The sequence below is a fragment of the Boeremia exigua genome (assembly GCF_020726555.1).
Source record: "Boeremia exigua strain MPI-SDFR-AT-0100 chromosome Unknown C7974scaffold_1, whole genome shotgun sequence".
Classification (NCBI taxonomy): domain Eukaryota; kingdom Fungi; phylum Ascomycota; class Dothideomycetes; order Pleosporales; family Didymellaceae; genus Boeremia; species Boeremia exigua.
In genome coordinates, this window is record NW_025763518.1 from 3379595 (window position 1) to 3399302 (window position 19708).

At 51.4% G+C, this 19708-nt stretch overlaps 9 protein-coding genes across 9 annotated transcripts; 4 read left to right on the forward strand and 5 right to left on the reverse strand.

Moving 5' to 3' along the window:
* Positions 1-1908: 1908 nt before the first annotated feature.
* On the forward strand, positions 1909-2767 carry C7974DRAFT_26840 (uncharacterized protein). Its single transcript, XM_046137533.1, has one exon. The coding sequence runs from the start codon at positions 1954-1956 to the stop codon at positions 2440-2442; it is 489 nt and encodes a 162-aa protein (XP_046003473.1). The 5' UTR covers positions 1909-1953; the 3' UTR covers positions 2443-2767.
* C7974DRAFT_26845 (uncharacterized protein) lies at positions 2768-5024 on the reverse strand. The gene is made up of 4 exons (XM_046137534.1): positions 4815-5024; positions 4231-4739; positions 4059-4185; positions 2768-4007 (listed from the first exon to the last, which is right to left on the reverse strand). The coding sequence occupies exons 1-4, from the start codon at positions 4872-4874 to the stop codon at positions 3093-3095; spliced, it is 1611 nt and encodes a 536-aa protein (XP_046003474.1). The 5' UTR covers positions 4875-5024; the 3' UTR covers positions 2768-3092.
* A 232-nt stretch (positions 5025-5256) lies between these two features.
* On the forward strand, positions 5257-6967 carry C7974DRAFT_384174 (uncharacterized protein). The gene is made up of 3 exons (XM_046140822.1): positions 5257-6316; positions 6369-6677; positions 6729-6967. The coding sequence occupies exons 1-3, from the start codon at positions 5750-5752 to the stop codon at positions 6927-6929; spliced, it is 1077 nt and encodes a 358-aa protein (XP_046003475.1). The 5' UTR covers positions 5257-5749; the 3' UTR covers positions 6930-6967.
* Positions 6968-7042: 75 nt separating this feature from the next.
* C7974DRAFT_299515 (heterokaryon incompatibility protein-domain-containing protein) lies at positions 7043-8797 on the reverse strand (the record flags this gene model as incomplete). Its single annotated transcript, XM_046137752.1, has 1 exon — positions 7043-8797. One exon carries the CDS (start codon positions 8795-8797, stop codon positions 7043-7045), a length of 1755 nt encoding a protein of 584 aa, XP_046003476.1.
* A 384-nt stretch (positions 8798-9181) lies between these two features.
* On the reverse strand, positions 9182-11158 carry C7974DRAFT_26900 (carotenoid oxygenase). Its single transcript, XM_046137535.1, has one exon. The coding sequence runs from the start codon at positions 10842-10844 to the stop codon at positions 9207-9209; it is 1638 nt and encodes a 545-aa protein (XP_046003477.1). The 5' UTR covers positions 10845-11158; the 3' UTR covers positions 9182-9206.
* Positions 11159-11938: 780 nt separating this feature from the next.
* C7974DRAFT_384178 (uncharacterized protein) lies at positions 11939-13246 on the forward strand. The gene has a single exon (XM_046140823.1). It carries the CDS (start codon positions 12142-12144, stop codon positions 13162-13164), a length of 1023 nt encoding a protein of 340 aa, XP_046003478.1. The 5' UTR covers positions 11939-12141; the 3' UTR covers positions 13165-13246.
* On the reverse strand, positions 13247-14619 carry C7974DRAFT_384179 (40S ribosomal protein S5A). The gene is made up of 4 exons (XM_046140824.1): positions 14464-14619; positions 14362-14402; positions 14040-14223; positions 13247-13979 (listed from the first exon to the last, which is right to left on the reverse strand). Exons 1-4 carry the CDS (start codon positions 14563-14565, stop codon positions 13662-13664), a joined length of 645 nt encoding a protein of 214 aa, XP_046003479.1. The 5' UTR covers positions 14566-14619; the 3' UTR covers positions 13247-13661.
* A 197-nt stretch (positions 14620-14816) lies between these two features.
* Positions 14817-17217, reverse strand: C7974DRAFT_326460 (uncharacterized protein). The gene is made up of 2 exons (XM_046138988.1): positions 16556-17217; positions 14817-16507 (listed from the first exon to the last, which is right to left on the reverse strand). Exons 1-2 carry the CDS (start codon positions 17084-17086, stop codon positions 15056-15058), a joined length of 1983 nt encoding a protein of 660 aa, XP_046003480.1. The 5' UTR covers positions 17087-17217; the 3' UTR covers positions 14817-15055.
* Positions 17218-17351: 134 nt separating this feature from the next.
* Positions 17352-19634, forward strand: C7974DRAFT_384183 (uncharacterized protein). Its single transcript, XM_046140825.1, has 3 exons — positions 17352-17677; positions 17726-18304; positions 18354-19634. The coding sequence occupies exons 2-3, from the start codon at positions 17788-17790 to the stop codon at positions 19244-19246; spliced, it is 1410 nt and encodes a 469-aa protein (XP_046003481.1). The 5' UTR covers positions 17352-17677; positions 17726-17787; the 3' UTR covers positions 19247-19634.
* Positions 19635-19708: the final 74 nt, after the last annotated feature.

Below are 19708 nucleotides of genomic sequence, written 5' to 3' on the forward strand. Positions count from 1 at the left end.
GCTTGTCAAACGATATGGCGTTCCTGCATTGTATCAAACGCCTTGGGCATATTGCCTCTGCACTTAACAGTGCTAAAGACATAATGCGTATGTTATAGGCAATAACAAAGCTTTCTGCAAAAGATGCTATAGTTAAGTAGAATCTTAGACATTAGGTTGTTTTATTACTTATAATAAGTTAATTAGAACACTAAGCTATTCTTTAAGTATGTCTATAATCTATGCAAAGTTGCACTTAAGTTAAGAGTTTCCTAGCTTAGGACCCTGCTCTATAATTATTAGAGCTATCTGCAACTTAGAGAATAGTAAGGTTATTACTTATATTTGTTTAAGTTTAGCTAGTAGGGGTGAATGTTAGACAAGAGCATCACTCTATACGCCTGCTGGCCAGATATGGGGAAGCGTTCACAAGCATGACGAGCTGGATGAACAGATGGAGCTCTCGTAACATCGGCAACCGCTGGTGAGCAACACCTTCTCTTCCTGTGGGCCATATCTCCCGGTGCATCGTGGCTGTAGGTCTATACTTCCGTACAAGGTCCGTCGATTCGAATTGCGACCAAGCTTTCTGGCTTCCGCAAAGTGTCCGGCTTCTGGAGAACCAGGCATGTGTGTTCAGAGTCGCAAGATTGGAAACCAGGTTTGGACGGACCATGCTGGGCGGATGTTGTGCTTGTTGAGCAGGCTTCTCCTTACGCGTGATCTTTCAGACGGTCCTGAACATGGTACGTCTCTCCAAAGCCATGCTCGCTCACTTCTGTGAATCGCAGCGTCCCAGCAAATCGAAACCACAAGACGGAAATTTGAACGCTATTGCAAGAGGGAGACACGCTACTGCGAAGTGCAAGCGTACTCAATCTTCAAATGTGCGTGAAGCAATGACGAGGACGATGGTGCAGACGCGTCGAAACGCGCTTCATTCGCTAGCGTGGGAAAAGTCGGTCCGAGACTATCGCTCTTTTCTCTCGATCACTCACGTTTGTCATCAGCCGTCCCTCCCTGTCGGACCACTCGTCTTATCCAGATTGCGTACTGGCTGTCTATACCTCAGACTACCAGGAACAGGTTCTGGACTCTCCTGTGGATCTTTGCTTGCACAAGGGTGTGGTGCTAACAATGGTATTCTCGAAAATTGTATTGCCTTCCATAGGAAAAACCGTTTACCAGGTGTGAGAGCTCCTCTAGAAGCACGATTTGGAAGTTGTTATTGGAAGACGAGCGATGTTATCTTTAGTTCAAAACAGATGCGCAGCTACGGCGCTGAGGCTAAGAATGTCTCGAAGATCGATGAAGCGTTTCGCGCCAATTCGAGAAGGGACCTTTGGTTCCCACACACCTGTTCCAAACAATGCTTTCTACACTCAGGACTCGAGGTACTCAAAGAAACATGAGACCGGGTATGTTCCTCGGAAGTGGGGAGCCCGCGTCCACTCGTCCTGCCCGAAGCTGGATTTGTGACACGGTTCCTGTTACGGACCCTGGATTGACGTCTCCGAGGGTGTCACTTAAGCTTCAAAACTAGCAAAACAAGCTTTCTGAATTGATGGTTCCCAAACGATCTGCCAATGATAAATGCCAAGCATTCTACAATTAGCATTCTGGTCTTCTTATTATGGCTCAGCCTCTTGTGTCTGAAGCTTGGCTGTGCGGAACCCTCTCTGCACCAACTAGGCCTCCGGCTGCCGCACCATCCGTCGATGTAGTGCGCACAGTTACTCCGATAAGCCAGCAACAAAAGATGGACCTAATGGCTGGATGTGAGACGGTAGAAGACGAGAATGCTTTGAGTAGTGCAGACTGGCTGTGCCACTACCGCCAGCCGGAAGCGCGACGATGCCGAGACGATAGTATGCCTAGTATATATGTGCCCCGACACCTGTCAAGAGGCTTGTTTGCCAGGCTTTATGAGTTCAATAAGTCACTTGATATCATTAACCAATATACACACCAGCCATGATGTATACTAGTATACTCTACGCAGCTGCACTTGTTACCAGCTTCACCTCAGCAGCACCTACAGGCAAGCGACAATCTGGTCTTTCACCAGATGGCAACTACTTTCCGCTTCCCAATGGATTCCCAACCCCTAGCCGAGAAGGCGAAATCACAATCCAGGATGGGGCACATGGTACCTTACCAAACGGCCCACCGCCACCTGCGCTCAGTGCGGAGGGTGTCACCAACCTCAAGTTGATCGCGCTGAACGAGCTTTTCGAAGTAGCCTTCTTCACAGAGTTGATCTATAACGTCACAAACAAAGTCTCGGGATACGATCTGGGGATGGGCCACGACTACATGCTTGACTCGTTGAATGCCATTGTCAACCAAGAAGAATTGCATGTACTCAATGCAAACGGCGCACTTGAGCACTTCAACCAAGAGAAAATACAGCCATGCAAGTACAACTGTAAGTCATTTACTACACATATCACCCATACCTAGTCTAATGATATCTCGACAGTTCCAGTGACGGACTTTCAATCCGCCATTGCACTAGCTGGCACTTTCACCGACGTCGTCCTGGGTACTCTCCAAGACGTAAACCAGATTTTCGCCAAAAACCAGGACGATGGGCTTGTGCGCGCCGTCACATCTGTCGTTGGCAATGAAGCCGAGCAAGAAGGATTCTTCCGGTTAATGCAAAAGAAGCGGCCATCATCTCAGCCCTTCCTCACAACAGCCACCCGCGATTTCGCATTCACTGCCATCCAGGATTTTGTTGTCGAAGGTTCTTGTCCAAACATCGGTAGCATTCCGTTGAAGAGGTTCAAGCCGCTGACTGTTGAAACGAAAACGATTCCGGCTGAGAACCAAAACATCAAGTTCTCGTTCAACATGAAAGATGCCGGGATGTTCGACACGAACGATATGCGGCTGACGTATTTGAACGGCCAGAACCAGCCGATTGTGCAGAAGTTCGAAAACGTCAAGATGGATGGCGACAAGGTGTTCTTTGAAGCACCATTCCCGTATGACGACTTTCTCATGAACGGGTTGACTATTGCGGCGGTCACGATGGGAGCGGATGAATTTGCGGGTGCGGATAAGATGGCGGAGGCGGCGATATTTGGGCCTGGGTTAATCGAGGTTGACTAAGGTATAGTTCTCGTACTGGTAGCTGCCGGTGATACGTGTTGTTGCATAGCGTTGGCGTTTGTTGCTCGTGTTGAGTCCTTGGAATACCCATTCAAATGTATAATGTCTACTTGTTTTGACTTGAATCGTGATGGATTAAGACGCGGACCACTGAGAGCATTACCATCTATGTCGTACACTGGTCTCAGCTCGCTCGTTGAACATGTGACTGGGTTCTCCGAGATTGTCCGGGTTGGTAAATTAATAGCTCTGCTCATGCTTCTCAAGAAGTCTTTCACCGACCGAGGCCAGTCAGGGTCGTCCCATTTAGCGAATACCAGATCCATGTATTCTGGATCCGGTAACTCGCTTTGCCTTAGGTACATCAAGGCTATGCCGAGCGGGAACAACACAGTCGAGGGACCAGCCACCCCATGATCCCTCTTGAAGAGCCAGGATACAGAACGCACGATGAAGCGGGCGTACACTCGACCACGTGGGCGTTCAAGATGTGGCGGGAGCGTTTGACCTGCTGAGTAGCGTAAGGCACGTTCGAGAGACTGGTAGAGAATAGTTGCTGTCGCCCAGTAGCGTACAGAGAGCGTCGCCACGCCCAGACTAGGAAACTCAATAGGGACTGGTGCCTCTAGGTTAGGTGTATAGACTTCATGTGAGTTTTCTACAACCCATGCCTGGAGTTCGCGATGAACTGCCCAACAGTTCGTGGTAGTTTTGTTCTTGAGTTCTTCAAAGCGCTGGTCGTCGGGTAACATGTGATCCAAGTAGTCGAGATCTGCAAGGAGAGCAGGGATATCCAAGAGGATGTCGATGATGCCATCGTTGGCAGACTTTGTTCTTCCTTGCCAAGGAACTGTCTTCCACCGTTTCTCATTGAATACAACCGGTCTACGAGACCGTATTCCGGTGATAGCCTATCACATGGTCAGCAAGAATGGAACACATAAGCCGTAGCAGCAACTTACGCAGTTGTATCGAGCAAGTGTAAACATGAGATGCGCAGTGTCTGTGGTGAAGGCTTCAGGACCTCTCGATACAATCAGAGCAATCTCCCCCTGGGCATGGCTCATCCAGTTCCGAGCCTGCGTCGAGCTTTCCCCGTCAGCACCGTACAAGATCTCGTAGAGACCCATCAACCTGGTGGTAGCGAGCAAAGCCTCGATTGCCCGTTGTTGGGGATTTTGCAGTGATGTTCCCAGCTCCTGGAGTGCTTTCCCATACATCATCCGGCCTTTGCGAAGAACCATCTGGTCATTGGATCCTTTCCCGAGCGTCACTAAGCCAACGGCGAAAATCATCTGACGAAGCGCCTCATCTTGCATACTCAGAGTCGGGAGAAGCGTAGAAAATTGGCCTGCAAACTGGAGGGCTGCTCGTGTGCATTGGTGTGTAGGAAACAGATCAAAGGCGGCTTCCATGCCTTTTGCACGGAAGGCAGTTTGTGCGAGAGACTGAGGCATCACATGGTATGTAGAGGCTGTGACGACCACCATATCTTTCGCGGGATTTTTACATTTGGCGGGCCGCACACTGGCCTGTGGCGTGGACTCATACTTACTGGTGATAAAGACTCGGCCCAGGTCGTAGCCTCCACACCTGATGTTGCGTTCAAGGCATTGACTACAAGAAGGACGTTTCAGGTCACACTGCGACTCTGTTAGTGACTAAATCAGTAGACAACAGTCATGTCAAGACGAATGTCAAAGGTGGGTTAAACGTACGCCCTTCTTCCTCTGCCTACACGTCACACAACCCTTGGATCGACCTGGCACACCGACCATCGTCACAGATATTGCTTGTTCAGCCCTCGCAAGAATGCTAACGGCGCATAATCCTCCGCATTGGGGAGTCCATCGTGTTTTAACACCTGTCTTGTCAGATTAGGCCCGTAGCCGCATCTGAGGCGCAGTGGTTCACAACGTCAGACTTGTTGGTAGGTAGAGCAATGAGCACTTGCAGGATAAGCAACCCGTGCTTCGTGCTTCGTGCTGGCGAATGAAAAGGGTAAGGCCCCATCTTTTTCTCATTGTTTGAGCAAGGTTAGCCGATGAGGCTAGCCGCTTTGGGTGCATGATGCGCCAGGCAGGTGGACGCGGGTGACGTACACGACTATGCACAAACCAGCCACGCCTTGCATCTGCGACTGCGATCTCACATTGTGCCCAATAATCGATAAGGACGGTATGAGACTCGCTGCGCTGCGCTTCGTGCCGCAGCAGATCTGCGCTGGGTTCCTCCCGCGTTGCGGCCGTACTGTACGGGTCATGCTCCAGCCTTCAGTTTGTTGGTTGTTTTCAGAGCTCAACCAAGCGGGCCATCTATAGCTCATTTGCGATAACGCACGCCGCGTCGGTATAACGAATTGACCGGACACTGCCCCCTCTGCATAGTTTTGAAACCCATGTTGATCTCAAGGCAGCGCAAACAATGGAACCCCATTGTAGGTTAGCGTTGCGCTGATTGCTGGTGCATCTTTTCGAGGCTGTGATGAAAGTCGATGAGAGATGTCTATAAGATACTTGAGGGAACACAGGGGATGAAACAACGACTCAAACATTCCTCAACACCCACTATCTGCTAGAGTCGAACGAGCGACCTGCCCTTTTCACTTCATCATCGCAACTCGAACAAGTCTTGGTCCCGGCAATTCATCACCATGGTCGCGCCCACCCGTCCTGCAAAGAATGGCTTCAATGCCTGGGCCCGCAAGGTCTACAACCCACTCGGCTTCAGCAAAGCCTATAACTTCGTCCTATACTTCATCTTCGCTGGCGCACTCTTCGGCTTCGCGCTAGCACGCTTCATGTACATCAACTTCAGTGGACACTTTTGCCCCGAAAATCCCCAAGGAGGAAACTCTGCTGCGCCTGGAGAGTGCTACTATTACCAAACGTTTACCCGCGATAAGGTCGGAATCATTCTTCATCTCGCTGGCATCATGCCTGCCAGCCTTCTCGTCTGTGTGCAGTTCACACCGTTCATCCGTCATAAGTGGATTCTCATTCACCGTATATCGGGATACCTAGCTGTCCTGCTATACGTTGTGAGCCTTGTCGGTGCCCTCATGATTGCCCATATGGCATTTGGTGGGGGCATAGATATACAAGTCTGGATCGGCTTTGTGGGCATCGGTGTGCTCGTCTGCTTCGTCTTGTCTATCATCAATGTCAAGAGGTTACAAATCGAGCAACATCGTGCTTGGATGCTCAGGGGCTGGTTCTACGTGAGTTCTCACTATCATACACGATGTTGGATGCATTTACTGACGTCTGTAGGCTGGCTCGATTATCACAAACCGATTCATTATGATCATCGCAGCGCTGATCTTATCGGGCAAAGGTCACCACGTTGTTTGGCCCTGTGCGAAGATTGCTTTCGCGATTGGTGATGACAATGACAACTTCTTGTCTGAATACCCTGCTTGTGCATCATATGCAGATGGCAGCAATCCCGACCAGGTGTCCGCAGTTCTTGCGGATATGGACGGTACCTCTGCTGCTAATGCAGGCGCAGCACTGGGCTTGAATTTTGGTATGGCGCTGTGGCTTGCATTCTCGTTACATGCGATTGGTGTTGAGGTTTATGTAAGTCAACCAGTTTTTGATTGCCTAAATGTATAGCTGACGTGGACACAGCTGCATCTCACCCCAAGAGAGGCTGAGCGCTTGCGACAAGTCAGTTACACACGACAACTCGAAGCTGGAATGCGCAATCCCGGCTCTGCTGGGCTGACAGCTGACCGACTCGGCGACTCAGAACCATGGATGTCTGACGATCAAAAGACGGACCACGATACTGTGGAGATGAAGGCTGGGGGCAGCGCAGCAACAGAATGATTTGATTATAGCATACCATTTAACAGTAATAATGATATAGATCGCTCAGTGTACAAAGCAGTAAGCTCGAGAACGCCTTGATTTACAGCCGCCGTATTGGGAACTCCGATGGGTTATACTATTGTGTATTCTTTCAGTCCATTAGCCTGGAAGTCTGACCATTGCGCACCTGGTCTAGCATCCTTTAAGAAGTCATGCTCCCACTGGTGATCTGCTACGTGCGCAATGTTGATCATGTTGTATGTCGAACTGATCTCCAGTCCTCCTGGAAGCGATCGAAGAACGAATGGAAAGTTGATACCAAGTAGACCCACGACTTCATCGCCCTCACGAACACCATTATCCAGATCGTGATGGTTTGTGATACCGACGTGATTATTATCAGTGAAGAACAGGAGGCATGTCTCGTGGTTTGACATCGCCACAAGGATATCGAAGAAAGGAGAAGGAAAGGTGATATCCGCTTGAGAGCTCAGAAGTTGTTCGAACAAGTCTGGAAAATTTTCCGATATGTTCGAGTCAAGAACGGGCGATTTAAAATCCACAGTAAGAGCTTGGAGTAGCGAGTATGCAGAGATCTGGCGCGGCTTCATGTATACATTGTAGATGCTGCGCAATGCGGTGGCGCGTTTCTGAAAGCCTCTGTATCCATCGTCGTTAATGACTGACGAATGTGTCGCTACAACAGTCCCCAAGTGTACGCCGAAGGTAGTGAGGCGCTTGAAATCCTTGCAGACCTGCACTCGATTTGGTATGTGGTCGGTACTTGAAAGAAGCAATCCAGGGTGAACGGCGCGATTAGGAATCAGCCAATATGGACCGTTTTGGCCATGCAGCTGTGCAGCTTGTGAGGATATGTTTAGATCCAGAGCCCACGTTGGCAGATCAGGGAGACGTTGATAGAGACATCCCTCTCGAAGAAGGCTTGGAGGCTGTAACGGCAACAGCCCGTATGGCAGATTGCCGCCTTCTTGCAGCATAGAGACTGTTGCCTCAGCAAATACGCGTGATGTTGATTTAGTGTAGTCTGGAACAAGCCTCATCTGATTGGGTGTGAAAGCGCATATGCCAAGCAGGCCAAATACTTTGTCTCTTTCATCGGTCGCTAGAGCAGGCGCGGAGCGAAAGATTTGTAGGTTTAGACTTGTCGTCCGTACAACCCGAACCCGCCCTAGTCTCCTCACCCGATACATGACCTCCATGAAAGAGGTGATTCTTGGATGACCGTCTAGATCACGTGGTGCTTGATCTAGATTCACGAAGTAGTCGTACAATTGTGACCAAGGGATTGTTGTTGTACCTAGGTACACCGTCGGGTCTTGCCGAGATAGAGCCAGTTCTTGAGCGACCCAAACCCTTCCAAACCATGGACGCTGGCAAATCGACTCAACGCAGTCTAGAAGGGAAAAGTACTCCTCCTTTGACCGAGGAACTTCATTTCTCCGTATGTACGTTGTAGCGGCTGCACTATCGGCATGCTCTGGGCCCAGATATATGAGAACGCGCTCGGCCGAAGAGTAAATTTCCTTCATCAGCAGGACCTGTGAATTTCTTTCGTCTATATTGTACTGATCGATGCACAAAGCATCAACCCACATCCGGATTGGTTGAGTGAGGGTGCAACGAATATGGCGAAGGGCGCAGTCAAGATTCAAACCAATAGCCATCGCCCTACCGTCGACCAATGCCTTCTGAAGTGATGGTAGTTTGCCCCATGCGTACGATAATGCGTAATACTCCGGAAGCTTCTGGTGTAAGCTTTCGATGTGAAGGACAATGACGAGATCGTCAGCGTAGTTTCCGGGAGTCAACTCGAGGATTCGAATTTCCCGCCGAGCCAGGCTAAGTGGAACGTATGGTGTGTCCATGTCGCTGAACGGTGGGGCGTCCTGGATTCTGTTGCAGTCAAGGTGCATTACAACTGCAGACTTCCATCGGACGTGTTTGGCGAGGGCTGGTGGTTACCGAGCAACATTTTTTGTAAGTGGCATGTCAGTTGCTGACTCATCCCCAGTCGGGTGCCATTTGCACCGACCTTTTCTCACGGCATTGTGTCTTGGTGGGTGTACGAGGTTCTTGGTCTGATTGTGAGAACCAGCCGCAACGCGAAGCGAGACGCGCCGGGGTTTGCCCCGCACCTTCTTCCCAACCACTCCTTCCGAAAATTCATTTCGCTATCCCTCCGGAAACGTTTGGAACTGAGATCGAGTATGAATCATACAGACTAAATGCAGCTTGTGGGCAACTCCTTTTCAAAATCTTCTTCAGTTGAGGCTATCAAATATCTCCCGCGTACTTTGTCCCGTCTGCCTTGAACGCCCCGTGAAACCCGAACGCTACTGGCCCCGGCACCTCAGCTCGCCCTAACTCCATCAGATCTCTAGCGTTGAGGACTAAAAGGTAACTCCTCTCCACGAAGCCATCCAGCACGACCGTCAACAGTACGCCGTCGTCCTCGGCTTTGCCGTTCGGGTCTGCGATAAAAATAGGTTCGCCAGGTGTATGACCTTCGCACTCCCAGAAAATCGAGGTTTGTGTCGTGTTGTCAAATTTGGCAATACCGTCCATGAATGAGGACTTCAAACGATCAGTGGCGCCATATGTGTACCTGTGCCGGCGAGTCAAGTAGGAGGGATTGATAGTGGGAAGTTCGATGGAGATCGATTTGTCTGCTAGAAAAAGTCGCTCTGCCTTTCTCGGTGTTGAAGTATGGACGTTGGCTGTGATTCCTGGGAGTCGGAACTGGGCATGCATGGGTAGACATGAGCTGCGCTTCGTCCCTGTATATGCCGAGTCTGTGCTAGATTTCGAGGACAGGAGGTTGTCGTAGTAGAAGCGATGGATAACGTCTGTATTTTCAAACACCGCGAGCTCCGTGATGATGTCTGTTCGAGATGAATCGTCGGGTGATGGTTCTTCCCAAGCATTGACAGAATGGAAGGCGAAGAATTGAGAGCTCTCGTATGTGGCTACGAGGCCGCGATTCTGCTTGCGATCGATGACGTACCAGGTTGCCTTGGATTTAGAATCGAAAGGTGCAATAGCCTGGACCATGTTCTGGTGATATAGAAGTGAGGTACCTGCCCAAGTAAAACGGCTGCCCCAAAGGCACAAGACTACATAGTTCTCGGTCAGAAAGAGCGAGTGGATGTATGTCGGTACGCCCGTAAAGGTAGCAAGAATGTCTGTTTCGCCAGAAGATGATGATGTTCTAAAAATGCGATAGGTAGACTTCCTGCCAAATTCGAGGTTGAAGTTGAAGATATCGCCTGTCCTGGGATCAGATTTGGCATGAGCAGCGGAAATGGGTCCTTTCAGGTCCGGATGCAAAGATTCTTGAACGGCGACACCTAGCGGTTCTAAAGTTTCGGGGTCTATCTTCTTCACCATGTGATGGTCGCTCTTTGCATGGAGGGTCTGGACGCCGTTGGTGTGACCATTAATGGACATTTTCTCCGAGTCCTTGATCTGGTTACCCCCAGGCATATTGATCGAAAGCGTCACGCCCACGTTCTTATTATCGCGCCCCGGTGGCATGAAAATGGCCATAACCTTCTTAAAATAGCTCTCACATGGGTCTCGTTTCGAAGCAAATGTGAGACCTTCGCCTTTCCCAGTTTGGCGGACATGTTCAAGATACTCGTCTACGGTACGTCGAGATCTGTAAGTAATGTGCGGTGGCCCGGGTGTGTCAGAAAAGTCAATTTGAAATCGATGGACTGAGGAGAACCCGTCGAACCAGTGCTTTGCAGCAAACTCTTTCCCAGTCTTGGATTTCGCTTTGTAGCCCAGCGGCCCTGTTCGGTACAAGACGCCACCGGCGTAACGCGGAATGTTACCCTTGACTTCTAGTGTGATTGGCTCGCGCTCTTCGTAGGCTGTATCAAATCCAACATCGTTTGGCCAGGAAACCATTGTCGTACGACAAAGTAGTCAGTGGGAGTAGGGATAGGTCCGAGTTGGTTCGCCACTTGGCTTGTCGGCAAGGGAGGTCGAAATCGTACAGCTGCGTTGCAATGCTAGGGTATCATACAGGGAGTACGGGGATGAGTAGGATAGTATGTCATACGTAGCTGGTCAATGTAAAGATGTAGTAGGGCAGCTTGTCGGATATGGACGTCAACCTAAGTACGCCATCTTAGACACTAACGCAATGGCTGCAACCCTGCCAAGCAGATGTGATTCCAGGCCGTGTTGAAGACTGTTCCGATCACTGCCATAGCATACGTACAACGACTCTTGTCTGTCCAAGACGGGAGGCGGCGCATTCTAGTGCACGTGTAGTCGCTTGCCCTTGCAATTTTTAGCGAGCCGTGTAGGACGACATCTCCTGGCGATCTGGGGACCGCATCTTCGGGAATGTGAGTCGTGGACGCGAGAGTTCCTCTACTTTCAGCAGTGTCTAAGTATGATGACAGCTGATGGCGTAAGCTGCTTGGTGATGTCTTTATCACGGCTCCCCTGTGGTATCATTTGTGACCGCGAGATGAACAAACTGCCCAGGTCCCTTGGACGCATGCGTGGTTTAGCCACCAAAGTTTTCGACCAGAATCTACAAATTCTAGCCAGAGTTTGGGATTCTGCATACTAACCTCAGTGCGACGACTGGCTTCCGGAAGCGCTGATCGATCATGCGTCCAGGGAGCTGGGTTCAAGTAGATAAGGAGGCTTGTACGCATTAGGCAAACGTTGGCGAATATCAGGTCGAAGAGATGTTAGGCGATTCAGCCGCGTTGTGCAAAACCTCGCTTGGATAGGGCGCGTGTCAGTGCAACGGCGCGGCATGCTGTGGACGGGACATGCTATTCGTGTAATACCACCTGTCCGGCGAAGTGGTGGAAAAAGCAGGAGGTTCAGTCGTGATTCTGACAAGCCGATCTGTCAGACGGCCGCAAAGTAATGATGCGATCAGACGAAGCACCAATAGCGTCTTAGTGTATTCACTGCCATTGAGCAGTAACGCTGACTGTGGTAGGCATTGGATGTATTGTGATCTGTGTGGGATGATACGCTAGAGAAGAAACGGTTTGGCTCAGCCCTACAGCGACCGCTGCATCATCGGTTATTGTACCTCTCGCGACACTTGCGCAACCACGCACACTCGTAGTCACCACAGCTCTACGCTTGGGCTATGCAGTAGATCTCATTGCATCCCTTGGGACGTCCTCAGCATACCCGCAAAGTAGTCGAAGGGCAGAAGCCCCACGATATCATGGGTGCTATTCTGTCTCTCCCAATCACTCTTCTAAATTTCCTTCTACCTTTTACAAAGCCGGGCACGCCAATTTTACAAGATCTCATCCATACCGCAATCCTCTGCGGAACGCTCTATTATGCCCCACAAATCGCGGAATGGTACAACACACAGCAGCCGGGACATAACACAGGCAGCATAGACCAGGATGAAATCCACGATCAAGCACACGAGACGCAGCGAGTAGCCCCGCACGACACAGAAGATGCACCCCCCGAAGCTCCGATACAACAGAACCGCGACGCCTTCCAACCGCAAATCGAAGACGAAGACGAGGCACCTGTCATGCAGCCCGGCCCCGCCGACCAGCCACCGCCCCAACAACCCGCCGACTTTGGCCCAGCAGAAGGCGAAGCCGGCCCCGCAAACTTCAACGAGCGCCCGCGCGCGACCCCCGGGAATCGCGCTGTCGGCGCTAAGAAAGCCAAATCACTCGCTCGCAAAGACCAGCGGCGCGCATACCACGAGTTTCATCGGCAGGAGGCTGAGCTGCGCCGTCTGCAGGAGGCGGAGGGCAAGGAAGAGCGCGAGGCTGCGCTTGCAGCGGAGAAGGCACGCAGGGCGGCGGCTGAGGCGGAGATTGTGGAGCGTGAGAAGAAGGAGAGAGAAGAGCAGAAGAGAGAGAGGGAGAGGGAGGCTGACGAGGAGGCTGAGAGGAGGGAACGGGTTGTGGACATCGTCAGAGAGGAGGTCGAAGCGAGGGGCGCCGTGAACTTGGTGGATATTGCGTGGAAAGAAGGGAAGGATCAGCTGTGGCTTGAGAGACTCGTGAGGGCGAGTGGGCTACTAGCGCAGCTGGGGGCAGACGGGGTGAAGATCGTGATAACGAGTCAAGGCTGGTTGGTCAAAGTTGACCAGGAGCTTTTGCAGCAGGCGCACGCGGAAGCAGAAAAGTATGGTGACGAGCATGAGGGGCATGTGGGGTTTGAGGATTTTGGGTCGATGCTAGAGAGGGCTGTGCGGGCGAGGGGTGGATTCTGAAATCCGAAGGCCTATAGGCTTAAAAGCAAGATACACACGCATATAGAATCATGAGATACGAATCAATTGTACAAACCGGCCACTGAACTTCAATAAAGGAACTTTAGTAGCAAGTCCACAGAGGACAAAGCCTGTTAAGGCTGTAAGATCGACATAGTGATTTACATCGTGAGGGGAGGGGGAGTACATAGAACATGTCTGGATTCATCATCTCATTACATGTCGTCTACTTGAAGCCGGCATTTTTAGCCTGAATATACGGCGCGGCGACCTCAGTCCTGTCTTTCGTCCCAAGCACACCCTTCACATTCAACACAACACCCAAAAGAGGTCCGATGAAGTGATATCGAATTGTCCATTTTGATCATGCAACCATGAAAGGTGTTTATTCGCCTAGAGAACCGTTGACAATGCATCAGATCCCCCGTACCATAGAACCATGCCAGGATAAAAAACTCCTCCCAGACACCCGCAAGTACACCATAGCCCTGAACCGTTTATCGGTTAGACTTGGCGACACGCTCGAGCTCGTCCTTCTTCTTGATGGCGTACGAGTTGGAGGATCCCTTGGCGGCGTTGATCAGCTCCTCAGCAAGGCACTCGGCAATGGTCTTGACGTTGCGGAAAGCGGCCTCACGGGCACCGATGGTCAGGAGGGCGATAGCCTGGTTGACACGGCGGAGGGGCGAGACATCGACAGCCTGGCGACGGACGGTACCAGCGGAACCGATACGGGTGGAGTCTTCGCGGGGACCGCAGTTGACGATGGCATCAACGGCGACCTGGAGGGGGTTCTGGTCGGTCATGATGTGGATCTGCTGGCGTTAGCACCGTACGTTCCTCCTCGGTCCAGTCTCCCGCAATGACAAACGTACGATCTCGAAAGCGTGGGCAACGATGCGGACAGCCATGAGCTTCTTTCCGTTGTTGCGGCCGTTCATCATGAGCGAGTTGGTAAGACGCTCAATGATGGGGCACTGGGCCTTCCTGAATCGCTTGACGGCATATCGGCCAGCAGAGTGCGATGTGTAGACAGGCGAGCGGATCTGGATGTAGTCGCTGGAGCATCAGTTAGCCGATGGACTTCGCAGCAAAGCTATCTCCCATTCCCCGGTTGCCAAAGTATACGGTATGCAAGCAGCGTGTGTAGTATTCGATGTGCGCGCGGACGGACGGGGATGCGATTATGAAACGTACGTGAGCGAGATGTCGCGGACCTCGACCTCCTCGTAGGACCACTGCGCGCTGTCAGCCTGCGTTCTGCGTGCAGCAATGCGCCGCCGATGTGCCAATACAAACCTTGTTGAACAGCTTGATGCTGCCAATCTCCTCGGTGACCTCCTTGGGGAGCACAGGGTAGGCAGCCTGGCTCTCGACCTCGATTTCGCCGTTGTCAGACATGATTGCGGTTGCTGATGTGGAAGGACGGAGGGCTGGTGGTTAGTTGTCGAGTCGAAATCACACACAGAGAGGCTAAGGTGCGAATTTCATGTTGGCTAGGTGGAGCTGGCCGTGGTTCTCATTGGCTGTTCAAGCGAGCGTCCGTGCGAGCACCGTCACCCCCAAACCACCCGTAACAACACCACAAGCATGTCGTTAGTAAGCTTAGTCGGTTTCATCGTGCATAGCGATTGGTCTTGCAGGAAAAGGCATTAAACATCGACACATCATTTATACTATGCAAACTCCAGCAGCCCAACCGTGGTATCTACCCAGCCGAGCCTATCCAATGCGAGGGATCCCCAAACGCCATTTTTGAGACCGCTGAGGCAGAGCAGCAAATCAAAACGCCGTGCAATGCCGCTCAGCAAGTCGTAAAGCTAAACAACGTAAAAAGTCATCATCCAGAAAGTAGTCATGCTCCAAATGCTCCAAGTCCCGACGTCGAAACTCATGTCCGGCCAATCCTAGAGACCGGCGCACTGATGTCTCGCCTCTCCTTATCGAGCATCTGCTTCATCGGTGTACCGGTGCCTTCAGCCATGCTTCGGGCTCTACCCCGTCGTTCGCGAATGGCCTGCAGTGCAGCTTCGCGGTCAAACGGCACGTTGTTCAGCTGCAGCTCACCTAGAACTGGTGTGCGGCCATTGACTGCGCCGTGACCAATTGTGAAAGGGCTCATCAGCTGCTTGCCGGGTCGCGGGGCTGGTGTTGCTGGTGAGAAAGCGATAGGAATTGTCGTTGTGGTGGTCTTGGTGAAGTATGGTGTGCCAGGTCCTGCCGCAGCTGGCATTGGTGGCTCCATATCATCGTCGCTCTCGTCTTCGTGAATGGCAATATCTGCGTTCCTACTCTCCTCCACATCAACATGAGACACTGCTGACTCGGGTTCATACTCGAAAGCTGCTTTCAGAGGGGGAAGCTCGCTGCGAACATCTGAGTAGCGCGTGGTTGAACGAGACGATGCTCTAGCGGACTGGCGAGAAAGAGAACGTTTTGGCAGGGCCTTCAATGGAGAAGGAATAGACTTGAACGTGCCGGTCGTAGGTGAGAAGGCGATGACGCCCTCAGGCTCAATGTCTTGGGGGTGAAGTACGACAGTGGCTTCGGAAGTCTGCTCCTCCAACGGCGGTGTGAACGGTCGCTTGGCGTCGTCCTTGACAATGTCCATCGCATCGTCACCATGGTTGCTTGCTGGAGGAGTCAAAGCAGGCACAGAAGCTTTAATAGCCTCCATCTGTGCTGCATAGCTATTGTCGTGAATGTAAGCCTTGCTCTTGTTCTCAGCAATGCGGCAAGAGCAGCACTGGAACTGGCACTCCATTTTCATGAACTCAATCTGATCCTCGGCGCGAGCACGGTTGTGTCTCTCCGCCGCCAGCTCCTGCTGCAAGAAGCGGAGGTCAACTGCAGACTTCCTCGGCGACTGGTTTTCCTTGTCTTCGTCGTCGCGTTGAAGAGCAAGGGGCTTGCGGGGGGAGCGAACTGGCGACCTGAACTCGTTTTCTTCGTCGTGGGTAGCCGCAGGGAGCGCGAGCTGTCCCTCTGTGGCAATGCGCAGAACTTCCTCTTCCTTCAGACTTGTCTTGAGCGCATCACGCTCGCTCTCGACCAGCTTCAGACGGTCCTTCAATGTTTGAATCTCTTCTCCGAGACGTTCTGTAAGGCCCTCCAGCTCGACTTCCACGTTGTACAGCTGGCTCTGGTACTTCGCGGCCTCCTCCGTCTTGAACTTGACATCAGACTCGGCTCGTTTCATGTTGCGCTCCAGTCCCTGGATCTTAGCCTGGAGAGTTGGCACTTGGCCAGACTTTCTCAGAAGTTCCTTGTCCTTCTCCATATATCGCTTCTTGTATTCGCGGTTCTTAGCCTCGAGGTGCTTGTTGTTATAATCCAACTCGCTCTACAGATTATCAGTAAGGCACCATTAGACCACTGAAACTTGGCGTACCAGCTTAGCGTTGGACACTTTCCACGCTTCTTCACGCTCCTTGAAGACCTTCTCCCACTTGGCCACATTCGCCTTGTGTGCTTTGCGCTCTTTCTCGAATGCATCTCTCGACACTGCTAGCTCCAGTTCTTCCTTCACGTCCTTGAGCTCGTTCCTTAGCTCTTCGATGCGCATCTCTTTCCGTCCTGCAGACATGTTGTAGTCCATTTCGATCTTTTCAAACTTGGCTTTTTCTTTGGCAAGTAGCGCCATGTACCTGTCCCTGGCTTCTCTAGGGTCCTTAACCTCGAGAGTCTCGAACATGGTGGCCAGTCCGTGGACCGATACGTCAGAGTCGGTTCGTCGATGTGATGATCGCAGCGGAGAGCCATCTCGTAGTGGCGACCCAGAGCGCGAGCCAGATCGTGTAGTTGTAGGCGAGAGCAACACCGAGCCGCCGAACGCAGGCCTTGCGCGTCGCTCGGGAGAGGATGGCATGCTGGGCGACATTGCCTGTTTGGAGGGCGAGGCCGGCAAAGAAGGAGGATCCATCTTTTGGATGGGGGATTCGTTGAGGCGCGCCAGTATGACGGTATTTACGCTGATAGTCCTATTATAGAGGTACGCGCAGTCGCTCGATGCAAAATGTTTAATTAGCTGCAGGTTGTGTAGCACCAAGTGTGTTCACGAAGTTCAGAAAGAAGCCGCAGTCAACAAACTTAAGCGAGTCATCCCTGCCCCCAGCAACGAGCACGAGCCACCTGAGATCGTTCACAACGTCATCCATCGCGTCGTTCTGACACATCTGCATCCTTGCCAAATTTGAATTCTTGTGGTATCACGGGAGAGAGACCGCGACTACGATATGATGACCTGATGTCAGTAGCAGCAGAATCACACCTTGCAAGATTGGAAACGTGTTTGCATGATCTCGACCCTTTCACCTACATCAAGTTGCGACGGTTCAACAGTGCCCTTTCTTCATCCCAAAGAATCATACTGAAGATGTCGCCTCAATACTTAGATCTGCCATGCGCTCTTATGCTGCCTTAGAACAGAGGAGAGCGTCTGGTTTCCGATATGGCCTTTGGAGGCACGAAATTTGGAAAATGAATACTCGCTTTCACTTTCACTCGTGGGCTAGTTCGTCTCGTCACGTGGCTGACAGGCCGTTTGCTAAATTTTCTCAAGCTTGAGCTTTCTCACCTCTCTCACTGCATCACTTCTCCACCTTCCTACATCCCACGCCCAGCATGACTTGGCAACCTTGTCATGTCTGCAAAGAAGATACCGTTAACTACTGCGGTCATTGCGCTGAGACAAACCCAGATGGAACTATCGTCAAAGCGCGCTTCTACTGCGACATCGACTGCCGGAAGAAGGATGAGATTGAGCACCTCAAGGTACACATGAACGCTCTTCGCATCACGCAACCCATCATGGAACGCGCCGTCAGAGCTGGAGCAATCGTACAGTCGCTCTTTTACCTGTTTATGGAGAACACTTGGACATACGACATGAAGAACGTGTGCATCAAGCGTGATCAAGACCACGGGCTTTTTGCTGTTGAAGTCACCGATGGTGCAGGTGTTGCAACAGCTCCAGGAGGCCATACCGACGGCAGGGACTATGCTGGTGGCTGGCTGATACATTTCCCAGCCGATTCGTTCAGTATCTTCGACGACGATGCAAAACATGCGCTTCTGACCGACCGCAGCTCTATCTGGGCATTTGTGGTCATGCATGCTGCAGTGAAAGCCCTCTTTCAAGGTAAAACAGGATTATAAGTAGCTTCAACTATGGCTAACAATCCTCACAGGCGTGGTAAATGATGTTCAGACTGATATTAAGGAGGTCGTACACTATCCTACCTATAAAGCCACCCGCATTGTACATGCCCAAGGTACATTCGGTTTCGAGACGAGACGCCACGATCAACTGTATCCTGATCAAGATGAGCACGGCAATACCAAAGGCGTCTACGAAATCACGCTGAAGTGCGGTTCAAAGGTTGTTCTAGACCTCACAAGCGCACAGTGGGATCTGCAGGACGGAAATGGTCCACACAAGCCGATCATGTCCTGGACTGACTACCGGGCTCGCTGGGGCGATTCGATCAAATATCGTATTCCGTTCCGCAGTCATGCGCTGAAGCACAATGCCAAGATGTCAAATTACCGCGTGATCACCTCGCAGACGCTGATCATGGAGACGAATTTTTACTTCAACATCATGCTGTCGAGCGGATGCAAGGCCGAACTTGGATTTTATCCACACGAGATGTTAGACATGGACAGCAGGACCTACCGCGATGCGAAGCAGTGCTTTTTCACCAAGGCTGAAGAATATCTCCAAAAGCGCGCCCACGAACTGGATAACGGTGACTATCATGATGTACTCGATGGATTCGATCTCCGCCATCCACAATTCGTTGCGAAGGCATCCAAGCCGATGCCCCAAAGTAACGGATCCATTCCTCTCGATATTGGCGATTTGACAACTTTTGACTGGAAGACACTTAGCAGGTTAATTCAGCAGCCGTATGCAGAGGTTTCGTTGAAGGAGAAGCAGTGGGCAAAGACGTTGCAGAAGAAGCGCAGTGTGTATAAGGAGCCAGGAACGTGGATGATGATCTTTCTGGAGGATACACTTCCCGGCCCTCGTGTCCCTAGGAGCTGCATTAGCGAGAATCCTGGATGGAAACTGAGCTGAGGCATGACATCAACAAGGCATGGCAGTATGTCCACTGAACAGACCCACGTGGCATCGCTTTCGCCGTACGGTTCTGTCTTCGCTGCCTTCACTCTGGTTTATCGCAACTGTGTAAGCTCCTTGTCGCCGTCTGGTACTCCTACAGGTGAAACTGGGTTCCTCTCTGTACTTCGCATTGTACGCTCGCGGTGATCGATGTTTACGATCATTGATCGCATTTCCGGGCCAACTACTCCGGCATTTACCATGGTGCTCACAATGTGGATCACAGACACGCGTGAGGCATCGTTTCGTGGACCAAGACAAAGGGAATTTTTACATAATGCCAGCTCAGCATAGGGAAACCATCATGAACTACGTAGATTTCACAACTATATTTGCATTCACAGTGCTCACGATCTTCCGAGGAAGACATGGATAAAACCCGTGCATTACCAGCTGAACCTTCTAATCCGCAGAAAC